This window comes from Grus americana, chromosome 26 (assembly GCF_028858705.1).
Source record: "Grus americana isolate bGruAme1 chromosome 26, bGruAme1.mat, whole genome shotgun sequence".
NCBI classification, from domain to species: Eukaryota; Metazoa; Chordata; class Aves; order Gruiformes; family Gruidae; genus Grus; species Grus americana.
Window position 1 is genome coordinate 4873259 of NC_072877.1, and position 16486 is coordinate 4889744.

Genomic DNA, 16486 nt, shown 5'->3' on the forward strand with positions numbered 1-16486 from the left:
GTGGCTTTGGCCACATTTGAAAAGAACTGTGTCTAGGGAGAACTGAAGAAGATCCGCCCTCCTCTTTGTCCCTCCATTATCCTGGTTGGGAGCCTGGGGTGAGAGGCATAGTCTGATCTCCTCCCAGGAAGACGATAAATTATCCTTTCACTGCTAGCTCTCTGACTCTCTCCTCACCATTAAGATACTTGTCCCTAACTCTTCTTTTGTTTCAAGTTCTCTTGCTAATGTTCTTTGTGCAGGAGACTCCTCCCCGCTAACTGGTCTGAGCCTGAGGCTGTCAGCCCTTTCCCTGGAATAGCTGAAGCTTTCTTGAAACAACTGAAAGCTACCAGCATTATGAATCTCTTCAAAAGCTGAAAGGCAATAGGTCAGTTAGTTAACTACCATGGTGTTTTCAGTGGGATTTATTAAAGAATAATATTTAGTAGTATTTAATGACAATGCCATTGATGTTGAAAACGGGAAATGCACTTTTTGCAACGGGTGCAGAGCCGAACCTACCTTTTTGCTTTTTCTCTTCTGTATTCTGATGTTGATTTCCTTTCCAGACCAGTCTTGCTTGCGTTTTCTGCGTCTCCGCGTTGGTCCCTGAACAGCTCCCGTCCTGCTTAAAACTCCGCTCGAGGGGGTGGAGACTCCAGAGGGCAGCGGCGGGTCTCTGCCCACCCCCTCCAGAGAACCCGGGGACGATCCGGCCTGGGTGGCTTCGGTCCGGAGTGCTCGGGGGTGAGTCTGCGGGACAGGAGGAAAGCTTGCTTGAACTGCCTGGGGCACGCTGGATTTTACAGCTAGTTTGTTTGGTTCTTTCTGTCTTCCAGGCAGAGAGTGGATTCGGTCTTCAAAACAATTTTTCCCCACTGAAGACCTTAAGCTTCAGTGACAGTGTGAATAGTAAGTATGCCTTAGGATGAACTGTCCCATCATGCTTCTAGGAATGTGGGGGTGAATGCACAGGTGTATTATTTCTAACACGACCAGAGGTCTGCAATCCGTAGACTTAGTCCTGATATTTAGAAACTCCTGTTTCAAGCAAGAGCATAGCGTGCTGTGCTCTGAATGGCATCCATTGAGAATCTTTGGCAGGGAGACCCTGACCTCTGTGTGGAGCACAGCATGCCGTGAACAGCGCCACTGGGAGAAGAAATGGTCAGACGAGCTCTGAAGTGGGGACAACGAACAAAACTTCTAAGGATCCTCAGATAGAAATAAGGAATAGCATGTTGAGGACCAGAGAGTTAAATGTCTGCTGATACTGTCCAGATCTACTCACCAGGGTGCTGTCACGAGGTACGAGGTTATCAAAGTGTGACAGGCAAATCTGAATGATCCATTTTGGAGCTGAACTTAGGGCTGGGTTATGAAAACTGTCAGTGACACAATTGTTACAGTAATGGATGTGTCCTAACTTAAAAACTGATTCATTAGAAATCTGGTTCCTGATAGATTTTCCTGTAAGCACAGACATTTTAAGAAATGGTGTGTGAGTGACCTCTATCTTCAGGAAGCAGCTGCATAGAGTCCTCAGTTGGGAAGCATGGCAACGGATATTTTGCATATTGGCAAAGATGAAATGCTGGTTACTCTGAATGTTTAGCCTTTCTCTGTATGGAAATCTATGTCAAGATTATCACATGTATTTATCTGAGAGTCACAGTGCTGGTGGTAACATTACTGCCATGAATCTGATTTAAGGGCAGCTGCGTCTGTTTCCAGAAGGGACTCACAGTTGTTGAGGGGAAAAAAAGATGCGTGAGCAAGGGATAATTTATATTATTTTTAAAGATAACAGCTATTTGCTACTGGACTTCTAGATTAAAGATGCTAACAAAATAATGGCCATGGGGGAAGATTTTAGAAGTTATTATTTCCTGGCTTTTCAAAATTTAAGGACAACTATAGCTGTCTAGAGAGTGTGGTGTGGGTGCCATTTGTAGTGCTTAATGCATTTTAGGAAAGGCAACAATAATAGTGTCTCCTCTCTCAAGCAGCATCTACTGGCTTACCTCTAAACTGATCCTCTCTCAGGATAGAGCTTCAGCGGGACTGTTTACTATTAGTGATGAAGTGTGTCATCGTGACATCCCGCAGCAGGCCCGCATCCCCCTAATGGGGCACCTCTGTGCCTGGTGGCCTTTGCAGATTCAGCATGTGCAACGGGCTGCACTGCAGGTCTGGCTGCACGCCTCCCTCCCTGTGCCGTTGTGCGTCTTTGCACTGGCATTAAAGTGCTTAACGTCAGCCAGCCCAGGAGGAAGCAATATCTAAATGCGATGTAATGCACGGATTAGCGTTTTGGCTTGGGTGGTGAGGTGGGCAACTGAGCTAAATAGTACATTTCAGGGCGTTTAGCAGATTTTAAAGAAGCCGTGGGAAGGACACAGCAGCTGAGTTATTTTACTTAAATAGCCCACGAGCTCTACTGTCCTTTTACCACGAGTCCCTGACTCCAGGAGGGATGGCGGCCGTGACGATCGCGACGACGCTGCTCTTCGGTGGAGTGAGCCGGGGGCTCCCGCCCCGCGCACCTGCAGCCGCGCCCGGGCAGCGCGGCTCCTTTAAGGGCGGGCGGGCGGGCGCCCGCGCCACATGCCGCTCGCGCCGGAGCCGGAAACGTCGGCGGACGCGGCCCGGGCCCTGTGGAGCCGAGCGCTGCGGCCCCGCCATGAGCCGGCCGCCGGCCCTGCAGGGGCAGACCTGCGGCCCCTGGGAGATGAAGGAGCGCCTCGGCACCGGCGGCTTCGGCAACGTCATTCGCTGGCACAATAAGGTAGGCGGCGGCCGGCCCCCCTACCCTCGGCCCAGCCCGGGGCCTGCGCTCAGCCGACCCCGTACTGTGTCCGCAGGAGACCGGCGAGCAAGTGGCCATCAAGCAGTGCCGGCAGGAGCTGAGCCCGCGCAACCGCGACCGCTGGGCGCTGGAGATACAGATCATGAAGAGGTGAGGCGGGCCGCCTCGACGGCGGGCGGGGGCGCTGCCGGCCCTCGGCCGGGCCGGGTGGAGCCCAGTGCCCGCTCGCCGTCGGGGCGGGCCGGGCGGAGTGGCCGCCAGGCGGGGTTGCGTCAGCGCCCCGCGACCGGGGGCGGCCTGCGAGCGCGGATCTAACGGCTGAGCTGAGGTAAATAGTGGGAGAGGCTGTCGGCCGCCTCTTCCGGGAGGGTGCCCGACCCGCTGCGGGGGCAAGTGCGTAGAAGCACACGCTAAAGAAAACCTCGCGTTGTGTTTCGTCAGTCTTGGGTCTTAGATTTGCTTCTTCGACGCTTCTGCCACTGCCTTCAGCGTTACAATTCTGCTACGTAGCTGCTCTTTTGCCTAGCTTAATGCCTGTGTTGGGTTGTCCTTTGGGGCATTGGATTGATTTTTCTAGGATGCAATTGTCTGATCGCAGTTTGGATCTTTTCTGGAGGGTGGGAGCAGACTGCATCACACTCTTCGCAAGGCCCGTTCCTGTGGCTTCTAGGCAGATGTGTTGTGCACGTGTGTTGAAGAAATGCACTGACTGCACATGAAATGCAAGGGGTTGGGTCTACGTCCATGAAGGATGGATGAATTGCAGACCTTTAGAATTCACTAGTTCAGTTTCTAAAAGGATTAACGGCCTTGTAGGACTTTGCGCGATGACTGTGAGCATGTGAAGCGGCATAGCTGTTGAAGAACAATTGTCTTCCAGGTGTTACCCTAGTTGCGCTCATCACGTGTACTTGTCTCATTTCCGCTCCTCAGGCTGAACCATCCCAATGTGGTGGCTGCCCGTGATGTCCCTGAAGGGATGCAGAAGCTTGCACCAAATGACTTGCCATTGCTGGCCATGGAGTACTGCCAAGGCGGAGACCTCCGCAAGGTGAGGTCCCTGGGATGGTGACCAAGGGCTGGATCAGTTTCTCAGGTGATCCTAGGGTTTCTACTGAAGTTCCCATGTAAAACCTCTGTGTTCATATCCTGATGCTTCCTAATTCTTGTCATGGTACCAACAGGTTTTGGTGGGTTGGTCCTTGATATTATGTTCAGCTCGTGAAGACTTAAGTGCTTTCTGAAACTTTTCGTACTTGTTTGGCTGCAAATGACAGCATGTAGAGGATGAGGGCGTGTGTGAGGGATGTGCAACAGGATGTGAGTATGAACAAGACCATTGTAGGTCAGGGTACATCTGTGGGCTATGCCCTTCTTGACAGTGATTAACTCCTATCTGTTATAGGAAGAAATAACAGACATTAATTCTAATCTTAATGTTTTTCTAACCTTTCCTATAATCTGCTCATACATAAAAACCAGAGCTTAGAGCTGATACTGCCAGGCACAGGGGAAATGGCTATGAAGGATGGAGCAAGTAGAAGGAAGAGAATGGGGATGACACTGACTTGTTTCACCCACTCTTTTTCTCCTCCCATACAGTTAGACCAAGGCCTGAAGCTGTAATTGCTGCTACCGGAGGTCACAGTCCCATAGAGTTTTGTGCCTCTAGAGAATTTCATTGCTGTTACTGGAACTTCTTGCATCTGTGAGAGTTTGTGGGACTGTGAGCCTCACTCAGGATACAGGAGGGAAGGACTAAATTCTGTGTTGTTTTCTTGCAGTACCTGAATCAGTTGGAGAATTGCTGTGGCTTGCGGGAAGAAGCTATTCTGATCTTGTTATCTGATATTGGTAAGTGGTAGCAGTACCTTCAGTTGTCTGAACTATGGAAGCCCTTTCAGTGCCAAATTCACTCTAAGGATATGTAATATTGACTTTAATGACTCCATCTTAGACTGACCTTTGGAGAGTATACTTGTTTCCTGTCTTGCTCTGCCAACTGTTCCTGTGGGAGGGCTGACCTTTGATTTTTTTCTTCTTGAAAATGTAGAGATGGATTTTCTTGCTCAGCAAAAATGCCACTTGGGATTTTCTGAGAGGTTCTGGATAGCTGAACACTTGCCAAGTGACTCTGGTTTATGTTGCACATCAGTCTCCATCCTCAGATTAACAGCTGATGATCCGGACTTCAGAGTGCATGTGATCAGCAGGTTTCCATTAGCGTTTGGGCAAACGCTATGTGGAATTTTAGACCATTCTGGTGCAAAGATGGCCAAGTGCTGTCTAGAGACTTTTGGGGTTGAGTTTTTTGGTCAAGCTATGCTGTGATCTTACTGAGGATCAGCTGAGGCAAAACTGGCCGGGTGCTAAGGCTTTAGAGAGAAGATATTTAAGAATTGCCTTTGGGGCAGATGCATACTTAGAAAGTGAGCTTGTGGCAAGACAATAAATGTACATTTGTCATTACTTTTACTGCAGATGTGGCTGTTAGGCATTATCTCCCATCATTTGTGTTCCCAGAGCATTTGTATTCTGCTGCTTCATCCTTGTACTCCTTAGTGACCAGGAAATGATACTGGGTGCTGACCAGAGACAATGGCAGATCACGTTTAGAGTGAAGTTTGTGTTCACATGCTTGTGTGTGTATGGGAAGAGGGACAAACCCAAATTTTCAATTGTATTATCTGAACTGTAGCTGACAAGTTTTTTTAAATATTTTTGACTATTGATATAACTTGTTCTCCTGATCACTTACAGTGCATGCCTAGTTGATTTTTCTAGGGCTACTGTCCTTCAGGAGACGGACAATTATAGTGTCGATAACTCCTGAAAGCCTAGCTGGATATCATTTTGCACTGAATGAGAGAGCTCTGTCTGGGAATGCAGCACTGTCAGAAGGGACATGAAGTCTCAGGGAGCAGAAAAGTGAGTCCCTTTGGCTCAGGCCTGAGTCACGGTGGAAAAGCACAAACAGGAAATGCTGCCAAGTTTTCTTTTTTCTAGCACCATGATTTTTCTTTTTATCTACAAGAGGGGAGATATATATTAAGGTATTGCCTTGAGCAAGAGTGAGAAAATAGAGGACATTTATTCTGCCTTTGTGTATTCTTAAGACAAGATTTTTTTGTCTTTCTAGTATAGATGGAATTCATCAGTCTGCCGGTTGTGGGGTCTCAGTGGTTCTGAGCAGAGAAAGTATGTTGCATAGAAATTTTCTGTTAAGAATTTTGCGGGTGAAATGGAGACAAGAACGCCTTGTGGACAGGACAGAACAAAGCATTTGGCAGAGCAGCTTTTGGATTCTAGGTTAAAGCCATTGAAGAAAGAGATAGGTAAAGAAAAGCTGAATATAGCCACTCAACTGCCCAGCCAGGGTGTTATCACTGATGAGTTTTTCTATAGGCAGTTAGGATAAATTTCTGGATTGGTAGCCCATGTCCTTATGGGAGATTTCAGCTTCCCAGATATCAACAGGAATATTGTACTGCTGTGACGAGCAGGTCTTGGAAATTCTTGAAGTTTGTGGGAGATAACTTCTTGTCATAAGTACTCAGCCAACTAGGAAGGATGCCCTCCTAGACTTGCTGTTTGTGAGTAGAGAAGGACTTGTGGGAGATGTGATAGTAGGTGGCTGTCTTGGCCACAGTGATCGAGTTTAAAGTTTTCAGTGTAATGAGAAAAAAAGGACAGCAGAGTTGTTACCCTGGACTTCAAGAGAGCAAACCTCAAGATATCAAGGGAGCTGTTTAGCAGAGTACCCTGGGAATCTGCCTTTGAGAGTTTAGGAGTCCATGAGTGCTGGTCATTTTTTAAGAACTACCTTTTAGAAGCACCGAGCAGGCAATTCCAGTGTGTTGTAAGTGAAGCAAGCAGGGCAGAAGACCAGCTTGACTGAACAGGGAACTCCTTGTGGAGCTCAAAAGGAAAAAGAAATTGTATCATGTCTGTAAGCAAGGTCAGACTTCACAGGAAGATTACAGAGCTGTGGTTCATATATGTAGGGAGAAGACACGAAAGGCCAAAGCCTAATTAGAGTTTAAACTGGCCAGTGTTGTGTCAGACAACAAGAAAGGCTTTTTAAAGTCCACTATTAGCAAGAGGAGAGGTCTAAAGAAAACATGGGACCGATATTTGTTGAAGATGGTCACTTGACTAATAGGAATGAAGGAAAAAGTGGAGGCATGCAATGCACTTTCCCCCCCTGCCCCCTCCTCAGTCTTTAATAATATGGATAGACCTTGGGCTGCCTGGTCCCCTGAGTTGGAGGAGCACAAGTGTGAGTGACTTTCCATTTGTGGACACTGAAATTGTAAGGGACTGGCTGTATCAGTTGAATGTTCTTAAGTCCATGGGTCCTGATGGGATTCACCTCAGAGTGCTGAAGGAGCTGGCAGAGGTTATGACTGGATCCCTCTTGATCATCTACCAAAGGCCTTGGGAGTCTGGGGAAGTCCCTGCTGACTGGAAGCTAGCCAATGTTATTCCAGTTTACAAGAAGGGTGTGAGGGAGAGCAAACTTGGTGTGTATCCAGAAGTATTAGACACCGACTCTTCCTCTTGCACTTGGTGTTTCATTGTATGTTTGATTGTACAAGATTTGATCCAAAAGCCGTCCTTCTACTAGGTAGAAATGAATCCTTACTGAGTTCATGTTAGGTACTGTTAGTTACACTCTTACAAGTGGCTTTTTCTGTGTCTTAGCTTCAGCTCTCAGGTACCTTCATGAGAACAGGATCATCCACAGAGACTTGAAACCAGAGAACATTGTGCTACAGCAAGGAGAGCAAAGGGTAAGCAGGAACCAGGCGTGTCTGCCTACATAGACAAGTAAGTGTAAGAGGAACATGCATGTGCTTCATGCGGTTACAGTGGTTCCTCTGCAAGAGCACTCGATCCAGGATAACAGCTAGCTGAGATCTGTGTGTCAGATGAACAATATTCTGTGTGCCGCTGAGATGAAAGATTGTTTTGGACTTTTGGTAAGACCTGATGTTTTGACTTTCACCTATTAAGGCAAGAACCAGACTGTACTGATTGACTAAAGATTTCAATTAGCAGTAATGTCTCCAGCTCTGTGTGTATCAAGCCAATGACAGCTTTACATACTTTACAGTTTTAGGAATCTACAGGAGCCTTCCATTTCTTCATTGACACTTTCCTGCGTACCTTTGAATAACTGAACCTTTTCTTTCTCTGCTGTATGGTGTGCTTTTAACAGGATTTCTCTCCAGTGTTCTTATTCTCTGTTGTGTTTTTCAGTTAATACACAAAATCATTGACCTTGGTTATGCTAAGGAGTTGGATCAGGGTAGCCTATGCACATCCTTTGTTGGGACTCTACAGTACTTGGTAAGGAAGGAATTCAACTAGAAGAGCAGCTACTGCTTTGCAGTGGGATAGAGTTAACTGTTACCAGGCTTTGGGCCGGGATGAAGTACTTGTCCTGGTATGGGGTGCGTTTGGGGTGCTGCAGCTAGCAAAGGTGACTGGTTTTTTTGCTGACAGTGGGTTTTCACAGTGTCTGCTAGCTGTGTCTGTTAAAATAAGAAGCAGGAGTGCCAATAACTTCTGCTGTTCACTGTTCAGCACTGTCTTTAATCTGTTGTATAAACGTTAATGAGCTCTTAAGGGATAGAGGGAGCTAAGAGATTGGTGGCTTTGTCTTGTGTGTGTATGTAAACTGTCTCAGGCTCCAGAGCTGCTGGAACAGCAGAAGTATACAGTGACGGTGGATTACTGGAGCTTTGGCACACTGGCCTTTGAGTGCATTACTGGCTTCCGACCGTTCCTACCCAACTGGCAGCCAGTGCAATGGTGAGTGAGAAGGTGATAAGAGCGCATTCAATGCGACTGTCCTGTTTACAGGAAGTAGAAGTGTGATCCCTTGATTCTTAGGGTAGTATCACTATGTTCCTTGCCCTTAGGGAGATTGACTCCCTTCACAGGAGTTTGACCTACCCGAGCAAGTTCAGCATTCCTGATACTTGCTCTTTGGGATCAGGACTGACTCCTGCAGGGCAGGTAGCAGAAACCAAAGCAGCATCTGTATTACATTTGTCAAGAGTAGCTTTAAGAGCTTACTAACACACAGGCTGGGAATTATTTCACCATTGTACTTGTTTGAATTCATTAGGCATACAAAAGTGCGACAGAAGAGTGAGCTGGATATTGTCGTTTCAGAAGACTTATGTGGAGAAGTCAAATTTTCTAGCAAATTACCCTGCCCAAACAATCTAAACAGGTGAGGACTGGAAATCTGTTAGGTCACACCAGAAACTGTTTCTTCTGCAAAAGGACCAGGTTTATATTATATGCCTTATTATGTTAATCTGGGAATAAATGGAGTGTATGACACAAACAATGCTTGTGCCCCTTGTCAGACTTGTGTAGCTGTGAGTCTCTGTTTCTGCTTTCTGAACACCTCATTTGTGGTCGGGGCGAGTGGGGAAGTTGTCAGTCCTCCTGCAGAGACCTGGTCATGTGGTAACTGCAAATGCACTTTTACCTCTTCTGATCCCCTTCTTGTTTTGGTCCTTCAGTGTTTTGGCTGAGAGGCTGGAGAAATGGCTGCAACTTATGTTAATGTGGCACCCACGGCAGAGAGGTACAGATCCGACATATGGACCCAATGGGTGTTTCAAAGCTTTGGATGACATTTTGAACTTGAAGGTGAGCAATGGGTCTGTATTACACTGAAAAGTTTTCCAGAGAACAGTTGCCTGTAGCCCATGAGAGAAGAGCCAGGAGTCATAGACCTAGGAGGAGGCGCAGCACAAAATCTCATTTAACTGTCTCCCGACGGTCAGTGACAGGTGCTTTCCTCCTGCTTATTTGAGGACAAATACTCCCCGAGCTTGTTGGGAGTAGCAGATAGCTTCTGTGTGTGCTTGGTTCCATATTCTGGTACAGGATTTTGCATCTGAAGCTGTTTATTTGCCATCTGGCCTGTCTTCCAGTTGATGGAGAACAAGGACTTTGGCATAATGTTATGAAGTAGCTGCGAAGTGATTTCTTGAGCTCTGCAAGTGCTTTGAACAGCTTATCGGTGGCCAGTGTCTCAGTCCTGGGATCTCTACTCAAACATGACCAATGTGTCTTCAACCCTTCTCACATCACGTTTATTCTTCTTGTAGTTGCTTCATGTTTTGAACATGGTTACGGGAACTGTACACACATACCCTGTGACAGAGGAGGAGACACTGCAGACTGTGAAGGCCAGGATCGAGTCAGATACAGGAATCCCAGAACAGGACCAGGAGCTGCTGCAGGAAGCTGGACTTGCATTGTTTTCTCAGAAGTTGGCCACTAAACATATAGCTGATAGCAAGGTGAGATTGGCATACTCCCTTGCTGTCGAGTGAATCAGCAGGCACTGCTCTCACTCCCTGCTGTTCTGCCAGGCTTTTGTCATAGTAACCATACTGACCTAACAGCCCTTGCAGAATAGGCACCTGTTGCCTTTGGTGTTCAGCCTTTGGCTGAGAAGGAACATTCTGCTCATGGTGTTCCTGAAGCTTGCTTTTTCTGAGAGAACCTAGTTGGGTCTTTTGTCTTCTGCAGGTGAATGATACTGCAGCTGCAGACACAGACCTCCTCTTTCTCTTCGATAACCAGAAAGTTTCCTATGAGGCTCAGGTTGCCTTGCGTCCTCATCCGGAAAGCGTTGACTGCATCCGTAAGGACTTTCACTAGCACGAATGTGAGAGGTTGTCTGCGTTGAGAGGGCTGCCTGTGTTCTGTGGTCTGTATCATGTGCAAAGAGTAGAGAGAGCTTTGGCATATTGGGACTGAAGAAGCAATACAATGGACTAGCCTAGCATTCAATTTTTCAAAATAACTGAGGAAAGGAGGTGTTTGATTTTGATATGCTGGGGAAGTTGTGTAGGGGTTAGCTAACTATAGGCTTTGCAAGAGGTAACATGCCCCTCAAAAGTGATGTTTTGGTTTGTTCTGTCATGTGGTAATGCTACTTTTGAGGTTTCATGCTGATACATATGTTTTTCTCCTCCCCCCCCCCCCCGCCCTTTGTTTGCAGTTCAGGATCCAAAGAAGAATCTCCACTTTTTCCAGTTGCGGAAAGTTTGGGGTCAGATCTGGCACACAATCCGGATGCTGAAAGAGGACTGTAACCGACTTCAGCAGGGGCAGCGAGCAGCCATGTACGGTGGCAGTTTCTCTAGAATACTTGTCTCTGCCTTTGCTCCCTGGTGAAAAGGAAAGGCCAGGAATGGGACCCTGTTGGAATGGGGAAGCCCATGAGTGGAGCCGTTAACAATTAATGAAAAGCCGAGAGTTCTATCCTCTGACACAACTGCTTTTGTGCTCACTGCTACTCTCTGAAGTATCTACTTTTGATAAAAGTGGAAGTTTGTGGTTTCAGTTTGGGAGGGTAACAGGACCTTCTTCTTATCCATGCAGGATGAATCTGTTGCGTTACAATAGTACCCTCTCGAAGATGAAGAATTCTATGGCCTCCCTTTCCCAGCAGCTGAAAGCAAAGCTGGACTTCTTTAAAACAAGCATCCAAATCGATCTGGAGAAGTATAAAGAGCAGATTGAATTTGGAATTAGTGAGTATAGCATCTGGCAAACAGAAGTCTCTTTATGCCTCTTATCCCCACTCTTATCTTTTCCTGTGTGAACCTGAGAAGAGCACTCACTCTTCTTTCATTCCTGTAGCTTCCGAGAAGCTGCTGTTTGCCTGGAAAGAGATGGAGCAAGCTGTGGAACTTTGTGGGCGGGTATGTTTCTCAATCTAACTGCTTATCCTAAAGAAAAAGAGGCTTGGGTTTTTTTTTTTTCCTTTTCCTCCCTTCCTTTTCTTTTTCCTTTTTCCCCTGCTCCTTTTCTTTCTCCTTTTTTCTTCATTCTCCTCCCTTAAATAGAAACTTCTGGTGTCTGGGCTGATGCCAGATGTCGCATTGCTTTGGTTTGGGTGGCACCATTTTTGTCCATTGCCAGTACTTCATGAAGCTCACTGTGTTTGTAACGCTTAGGGGAAAAAAGTAGGACCTTGGGGAACGTGAGAGGAGATTTTGCAGTGGTTGCACTCAGATGTCCTGCTAATCCAGTTCTGGAGCCAGGATAACAGAAAAGAGGATATGGAACATAGGTTAAACTGAACGGGAAAGAAAATGATTTGATGATGGAACACAAGAATTTTAAGCATGAGTCTTGAATCTTGAAAAGGCAACAATTTCCCATTTTTGGTGCACATTCTGCACCTGCTCCCAGTAAGGTATTCAGCCTTCTGACACAAGACAGCGTAATCTCTGTAAGTAGAGCCAAGGACCGTCACTCCCAGATGAGGAGTGAAAGGTGACTAGTAGATATTTTATTCTTTTCCAACACTTGGTCCCCCTCTGTTGGGAGGAGGCAGAGAGCAGAACGACTGTCTAACAAGTGGCAACGTCTGCATGTGAACGAGTTCAAGTGAAAAGCAGAATTTGGGGCGCCAGGAGTCGATGTGGTTGTGTGCTGAGGGAAAAGGGGAAAAGCAGTGATAGCCTGGAACTAGCAGTACATTTACTACAAAGTCTGACCATTCAGTGGCTCTTTGTTGCAGGCTGAATTTTTTTTATCAAAAAATTCTTGGAAGTTGTTTTATCCCAGAGCACCAAGCTAATTTCCTTGAATTGAAATTATTCATTCTCGTTTGTGTTTGTCCAAGGCTGCCATTTGCATCTTGATGACATGTTTAGAAATGTGAATGAGAAAGGAAGAGCCAGTGTGAGCAGTAGTGTCTCTTAGTATGAGATTGTCCCATTGCTTATGTTCTGCCCTGCTTTCAGGAGGATGATGTGGATCAGCTAGTGAAGAGGATGATGGCTCTGCAGACAGACATTGTGGACCTGCAGAGAAGCCCGCTAGGTCGAAAACAAGGAGGAACACTGGAGGATTTGTGAGTTGAAATACCTTGAACTTCAGATGCAGGAGTATTGCTAGCTAAGCTTATTCACTGCAGGACAATGAAAGTGATATCTCTTCGGCCCAAATTATGGGGGACTGCAAGGACTTTGACACTAAAAGACAGTTTTTGACTCCTTACCTGTCATTGGTCTGAAATGGCAGACTGGTATAGGAAAGATTTGAGTTCTTGAACTACTTATTCGCCTTTTTCTTCTAGAGAAGAACAAGCCAGAGAGCTCTACCGGAGATTGAGAGAGAAGCCAAGAGGTAAAAGACATTTTAGCTCAAGGTCAGCTTGCTTTGTGTGGATAGTTGGAGATGCAATAATGACCACTGAGAAAACTCTCTGCATTCTAGGCCTGCCCATAAGCTAGCTGCACATGGACTCTACTAGACTCGCCTTTTATTGGAGAGGGGAGTCAGGGAGTCAGTTTTAAACTAGCCAGCCTTGCTTTCTTGGAGCCTTCGGAGCTCTTCTTGAAACTCCTCTGGAGCTCTTCTCAGAGCAAGCTGTTGCTGTGAGCATATGCTGCTGCATGTCTGTAGGAAGGATGAAAGACATAGCTGTTTCTCTGAGCAGCTATACAGCCCCAAAGCATTAGACCCACCCTACCAACTCTGCTTTCCAGTTTTCATCATTTTGAAGAAGGTGGCTAAAATCCAGTGCAATTCATCCCACTCAAATTTGCGTGCCCTGAACTTGGGATGTTTTGGGATTGAAGCAGCAGTGGAAACAAGCCACTAAGAATCCTCTCTGTCCTATAAGCCTGCCTTTCTGTGTAATACCCCGACTCTCATTCCAGATCAGAGGACAAGCGGTGACAGCCAAGAAATAGTACGACTGCTCCTACAGGCAATCCAGACCTTTGAAAAGAAAGTCCGAGTCATTTATGCTCAGCTCAGGTGAGCTTTGTAGAGTCAGCTTTTATTGAGGGTTGAGAGAAAACATTTTCTCCTTTGGCAAGAGGTTTTGTTCGAGAGGTTTAAAAACCAGTGCGTACAGCTAATGAGATCTCAGAGTGTTACAGAAAATAAGAAACTTCAGAAAAGTTCCCCTACTGCAGTTGCCTATGTGTGATCTGATTATTTTTTTTTAATAGTAAAACTGTAGTTTGCAAGCAGAAGGCTCTGGAATTGTTCCCCAGAGTGGAGAAAGTGATGAATCTGATGAATGAAGATGAGGAAACAGTTGTTAGGCTTCAGGAGAAACGACAGAAAGAACTGTGGAACTTGCTGAAAATTGCTTGTGTAAGTAAAATAAAACTCCAGTTTAACCTGAAAATATGGTTTGTAACACAGGTTACTGAAATAATTAATAGTAAATTTAGTATGTCCTATCATTCTTTTCTCTGTTGTTTTGAATTAATATTAAAGCCAGGTTCCAGGCTGTGTCACACTCCTGGCTGCTGGAAATTAGTGGAAATAATTGCAGTCTGAATCTTATGTGTTTTCTTCAGAGTAAAGTACGTGGTCCTGTTACTGGTAGTCCAGAGAGCATGAACACATCACGTCTTGGTAGCCCTGGTCAGCTGCTGCTGCAGGTCCCTTCTGGAACCTACAGTTTATCAGAATCTGTCAGGAAAAGGTGAGGCGAAGTCTGGAGTTCTATAGCTGCTAATGCCAGCACTACAAAACTGGGGCTCCTGCTTTGTGAAATAATGACACACAGGCTTTCTCACATTGTACACTTTGTGTTCAGCTTCTGTTGTCAGCAGTCTTTTTTTACCTAGTAGCTGGACTTCCTGGGGCTTGTGAATCTTCCTTTTGAAAAATGGAATAATGTATAGCTTCACTTCCCTCTGCCCCAATAATAAAGGGTTTGTTTTATCTGGAATGGTTGGGCTCATTTAAATTACACTGCCAATAGGAATTGTTGGAGCATTGTCATGTAGGGTGATAGTAGCTGAGCTACATAGCTATCATAAAGGAGAGACTGCTGTAACCAAGCACGTGTAGTTCTGGCTTGCTTAAATGGACTGAGTCACCAGTTGCAATGACAGACCTTGGTTTGTTTATTCATATGCTGCTTAATCCTTTATAGATCGTTCTGCAACTTTTTCTATAGCAACAGTGACTCCACATAGTAAGAACCCAACTTTCCCCTGTCCCAGTAAACCTGGGGATACCACCAACTTTCCCAGTTGTGATATGAATTAGTAGCTTATGAATTGACTGGTAAAGGTTAATATTCTTCAATGCTCTGCAGCATACCTGCTAGTATTTCTTAAAGGTAGAGGCAGCATCTCTTTAAACAAAACTGCCATGGAAAATAATTGTGTAATAATTGTTCCTTTCAGTGAGGAGCTACTGCTGGAATCGCAGAAACTCTGTAGCCAACTAGAAAATGTGATGCATGACACAATGAAGGATCAGGAGCAGAGCTTCATGGTAACGTATTTGATATTCTTCTATAAACTGACTGGGGAAGCTCATGGCTTCCAACTTCTGCTTGTGTAATTCTGCCACCAATAAGTAATATGGCTAATGGCAATCTGTGTATTACTCTCTTGGACAAGGGAGAGAGTAGGAGTTGTGGGAGACAGAAAGCACCCACTCCCCCACTTGATGTATTCCCTGCTTGCTGAGAACGGGGGCCACGCGCTGGGGACTTAAGTTGTGCTGAACAATAAAGGATAGGGGAAGGTACTTGCCTGTTGTACAAAAATACTGCAAAACTGCACTCTTAAAATTGGGATGGTCTTGTGGTGGCAATATGTTGGTGGGCAGGGATGCTTATTTAATGAAGCAGAATATTGCAAAGAAAGTAAAAATATTAGAGAAAATAAGTACCTTAAGGGTTTCCTTTTCAGCAGTCACACAGTTCATCACGAAACTATACTGACCAACTTGTTCACAGTAAAATTATTAAATCTTTTAAATTACTTCCCCTTTATTCTTGAGAAATCTCAAGTGTAAGCTAGTGTTGAACTTTGTATTTCTAACTCTTTATTCTTTAGGCTCTCGATTGGAGCTGGCTGCAGCTTCAGGTAGAAGAAACAAACAGTCCAGAACAAACCCAGATGTAAAGTCACTTTGGTTGCCTCTGAAGACATGTTACTTCAGGAAGCCAACTGTGAAAAGCTGCTGCCTCTGAGAAGGGAAGTTCAAGTGCCTCCTTCTACTGTCACCTACTGCTTATGTGATACACATGGCCTAGCTTTTAGAATCCACCTCTTGGACACTTTTTTCACATAGATACAGTAGGAAATGCCTGTTCTAATTGCTTGGAAAAAGTTCTTAATTGTGCCTTAAGACAGCAGATGCTCTTATTCTCTGTCCTGATGCATCTTCCCTTAGGCATCACACATGGTTGTTTTGCTGCCTTTTAGGCTTTCTAATGAACTACGGACAACGCATGCCATCAGCTTGCACAGTCACTGGTAACTGTCACCTTCCTAATATACTTGAACTGTGAACTTAATTTCTTAACTTTGCTGATTTGCACTTTTTTTCCCTTAAGTGTAACAGTTGTACTTACTTTATACTTGTTTCCTGTATGGGAACGAAATTATCTAAACCATGTAAACTTTTGGTTTGCTCTTTTTGATACCCTCAATAACATTTTAATGAAAAAGCTGCTTTCACTGTGCAGGTCTCTAAAACATGAGGGGTATAAGGATGTTATCCTAGAGAACACAGAGAAGGAAATCCTCAGTGTACATGTATAGTTTAGCAAAGCAACAGATTATCTATTAACCATGCTTAAAGTTACACAAAAAAAAAGCACAGCTGGATGGAGCATAGCTTTTCTGAACCTGAGAGAAGAGACAAGACACACTACCA

At 45.4% G+C, this 16486-nt stretch overlaps 2 protein-coding genes across 6 annotated transcripts in view; one reads left to right on the forward strand and one right to left on the reverse strand.

The window, feature by feature from the left end:
• PLAT (plasminogen activator, tissue type) overlaps window positions 1-636 on the reverse strand; it is a 16180-nt gene extending 15544 nt beyond the window's left edge. For all 4 annotated transcript variants that reach the window (XM_054804484.1, XM_054804483.1, XM_054804482.1 and 1 more), the window contains exon 1: window positions 505-636. The gene's annotated coding sequence lies outside the window, so the exon portion shown is untranslated. The remainder of the gene's footprint in view (window positions 1-504) is intronic.
• IKBKB (inhibitor of nuclear factor kappa B kinase subunit beta) lies at window positions 628-16277 on the forward strand. 2 transcript variants are annotated; one of them, XM_054804479.1, is made up of 23 exons: window positions 628-729; window positions 822-894; window positions 2454-2770; window positions 2847-2941; window positions 3725-3842; window positions 4576-4645; window positions 7496-7584; window positions 8054-8143; window positions 8484-8608; window positions 8928-9035; window positions 9334-9463; window positions 9928-10122; window positions 10355-10469; window positions 10830-10953; window positions 11213-11364; window positions 11474-11535; window positions 12586-12695; window positions 12921-12970; window positions 13507-13606; window positions 13804-13951; window positions 14161-14288; window positions 15001-15091; window positions 15661-16277. In XM_054804479.1, the coding sequence occupies exons 3-23, from the start codon at window positions 2459-2461 to the stop codon at window positions 15727-15729; spliced, it is 2481 nt and encodes an 826-aa protein (XP_054660454.1). In that variant the 5' UTR covers window positions 628-729; window positions 822-894; window positions 2454-2458; the 3' UTR covers window positions 15730-16277. The 2 variants fall into 2 exon arrangements, with proteins under 2 accessions (XP_054660454.1, XP_054660455.1); XM_054804480.1 differs by lacking the exons at window positions 628-729; window positions 822-894; window positions 2454-2770; window positions 2847-2941 and adding an exon at window positions 3036-3119.
• The last annotated feature ends 209 nt before the right edge of the window (window positions 16278-16486 follow it).

What these genes read in the sequence shown, in the direction of transcription:
- IKBKB (XM_054804479.1), top strand. Translation starts at nt 2,459, where the DNA reads ATGGCGGCCGTGACGATCGCGACGACGCTGCTCTTCGGTGGAGTGAGC. An exon ending in GGAAAGCGTTGACTGCATCC is followed by an intron (nt 10,470 to 10,829) that starts GTAAGGACTTTC and finishes CTTTGTTTGCAG; the next exon opens with TTCAGGATCCAAAGAAGAAT. An exon ending in GTCATTTATGCTCAGCTCAG is followed by an intron (nt 13,607 to 13,803) that starts GTGAGCTTTGTA and finishes TTTTTTTAATAG; the next exon opens with TAAAACTGTAGTTTGCAAGC.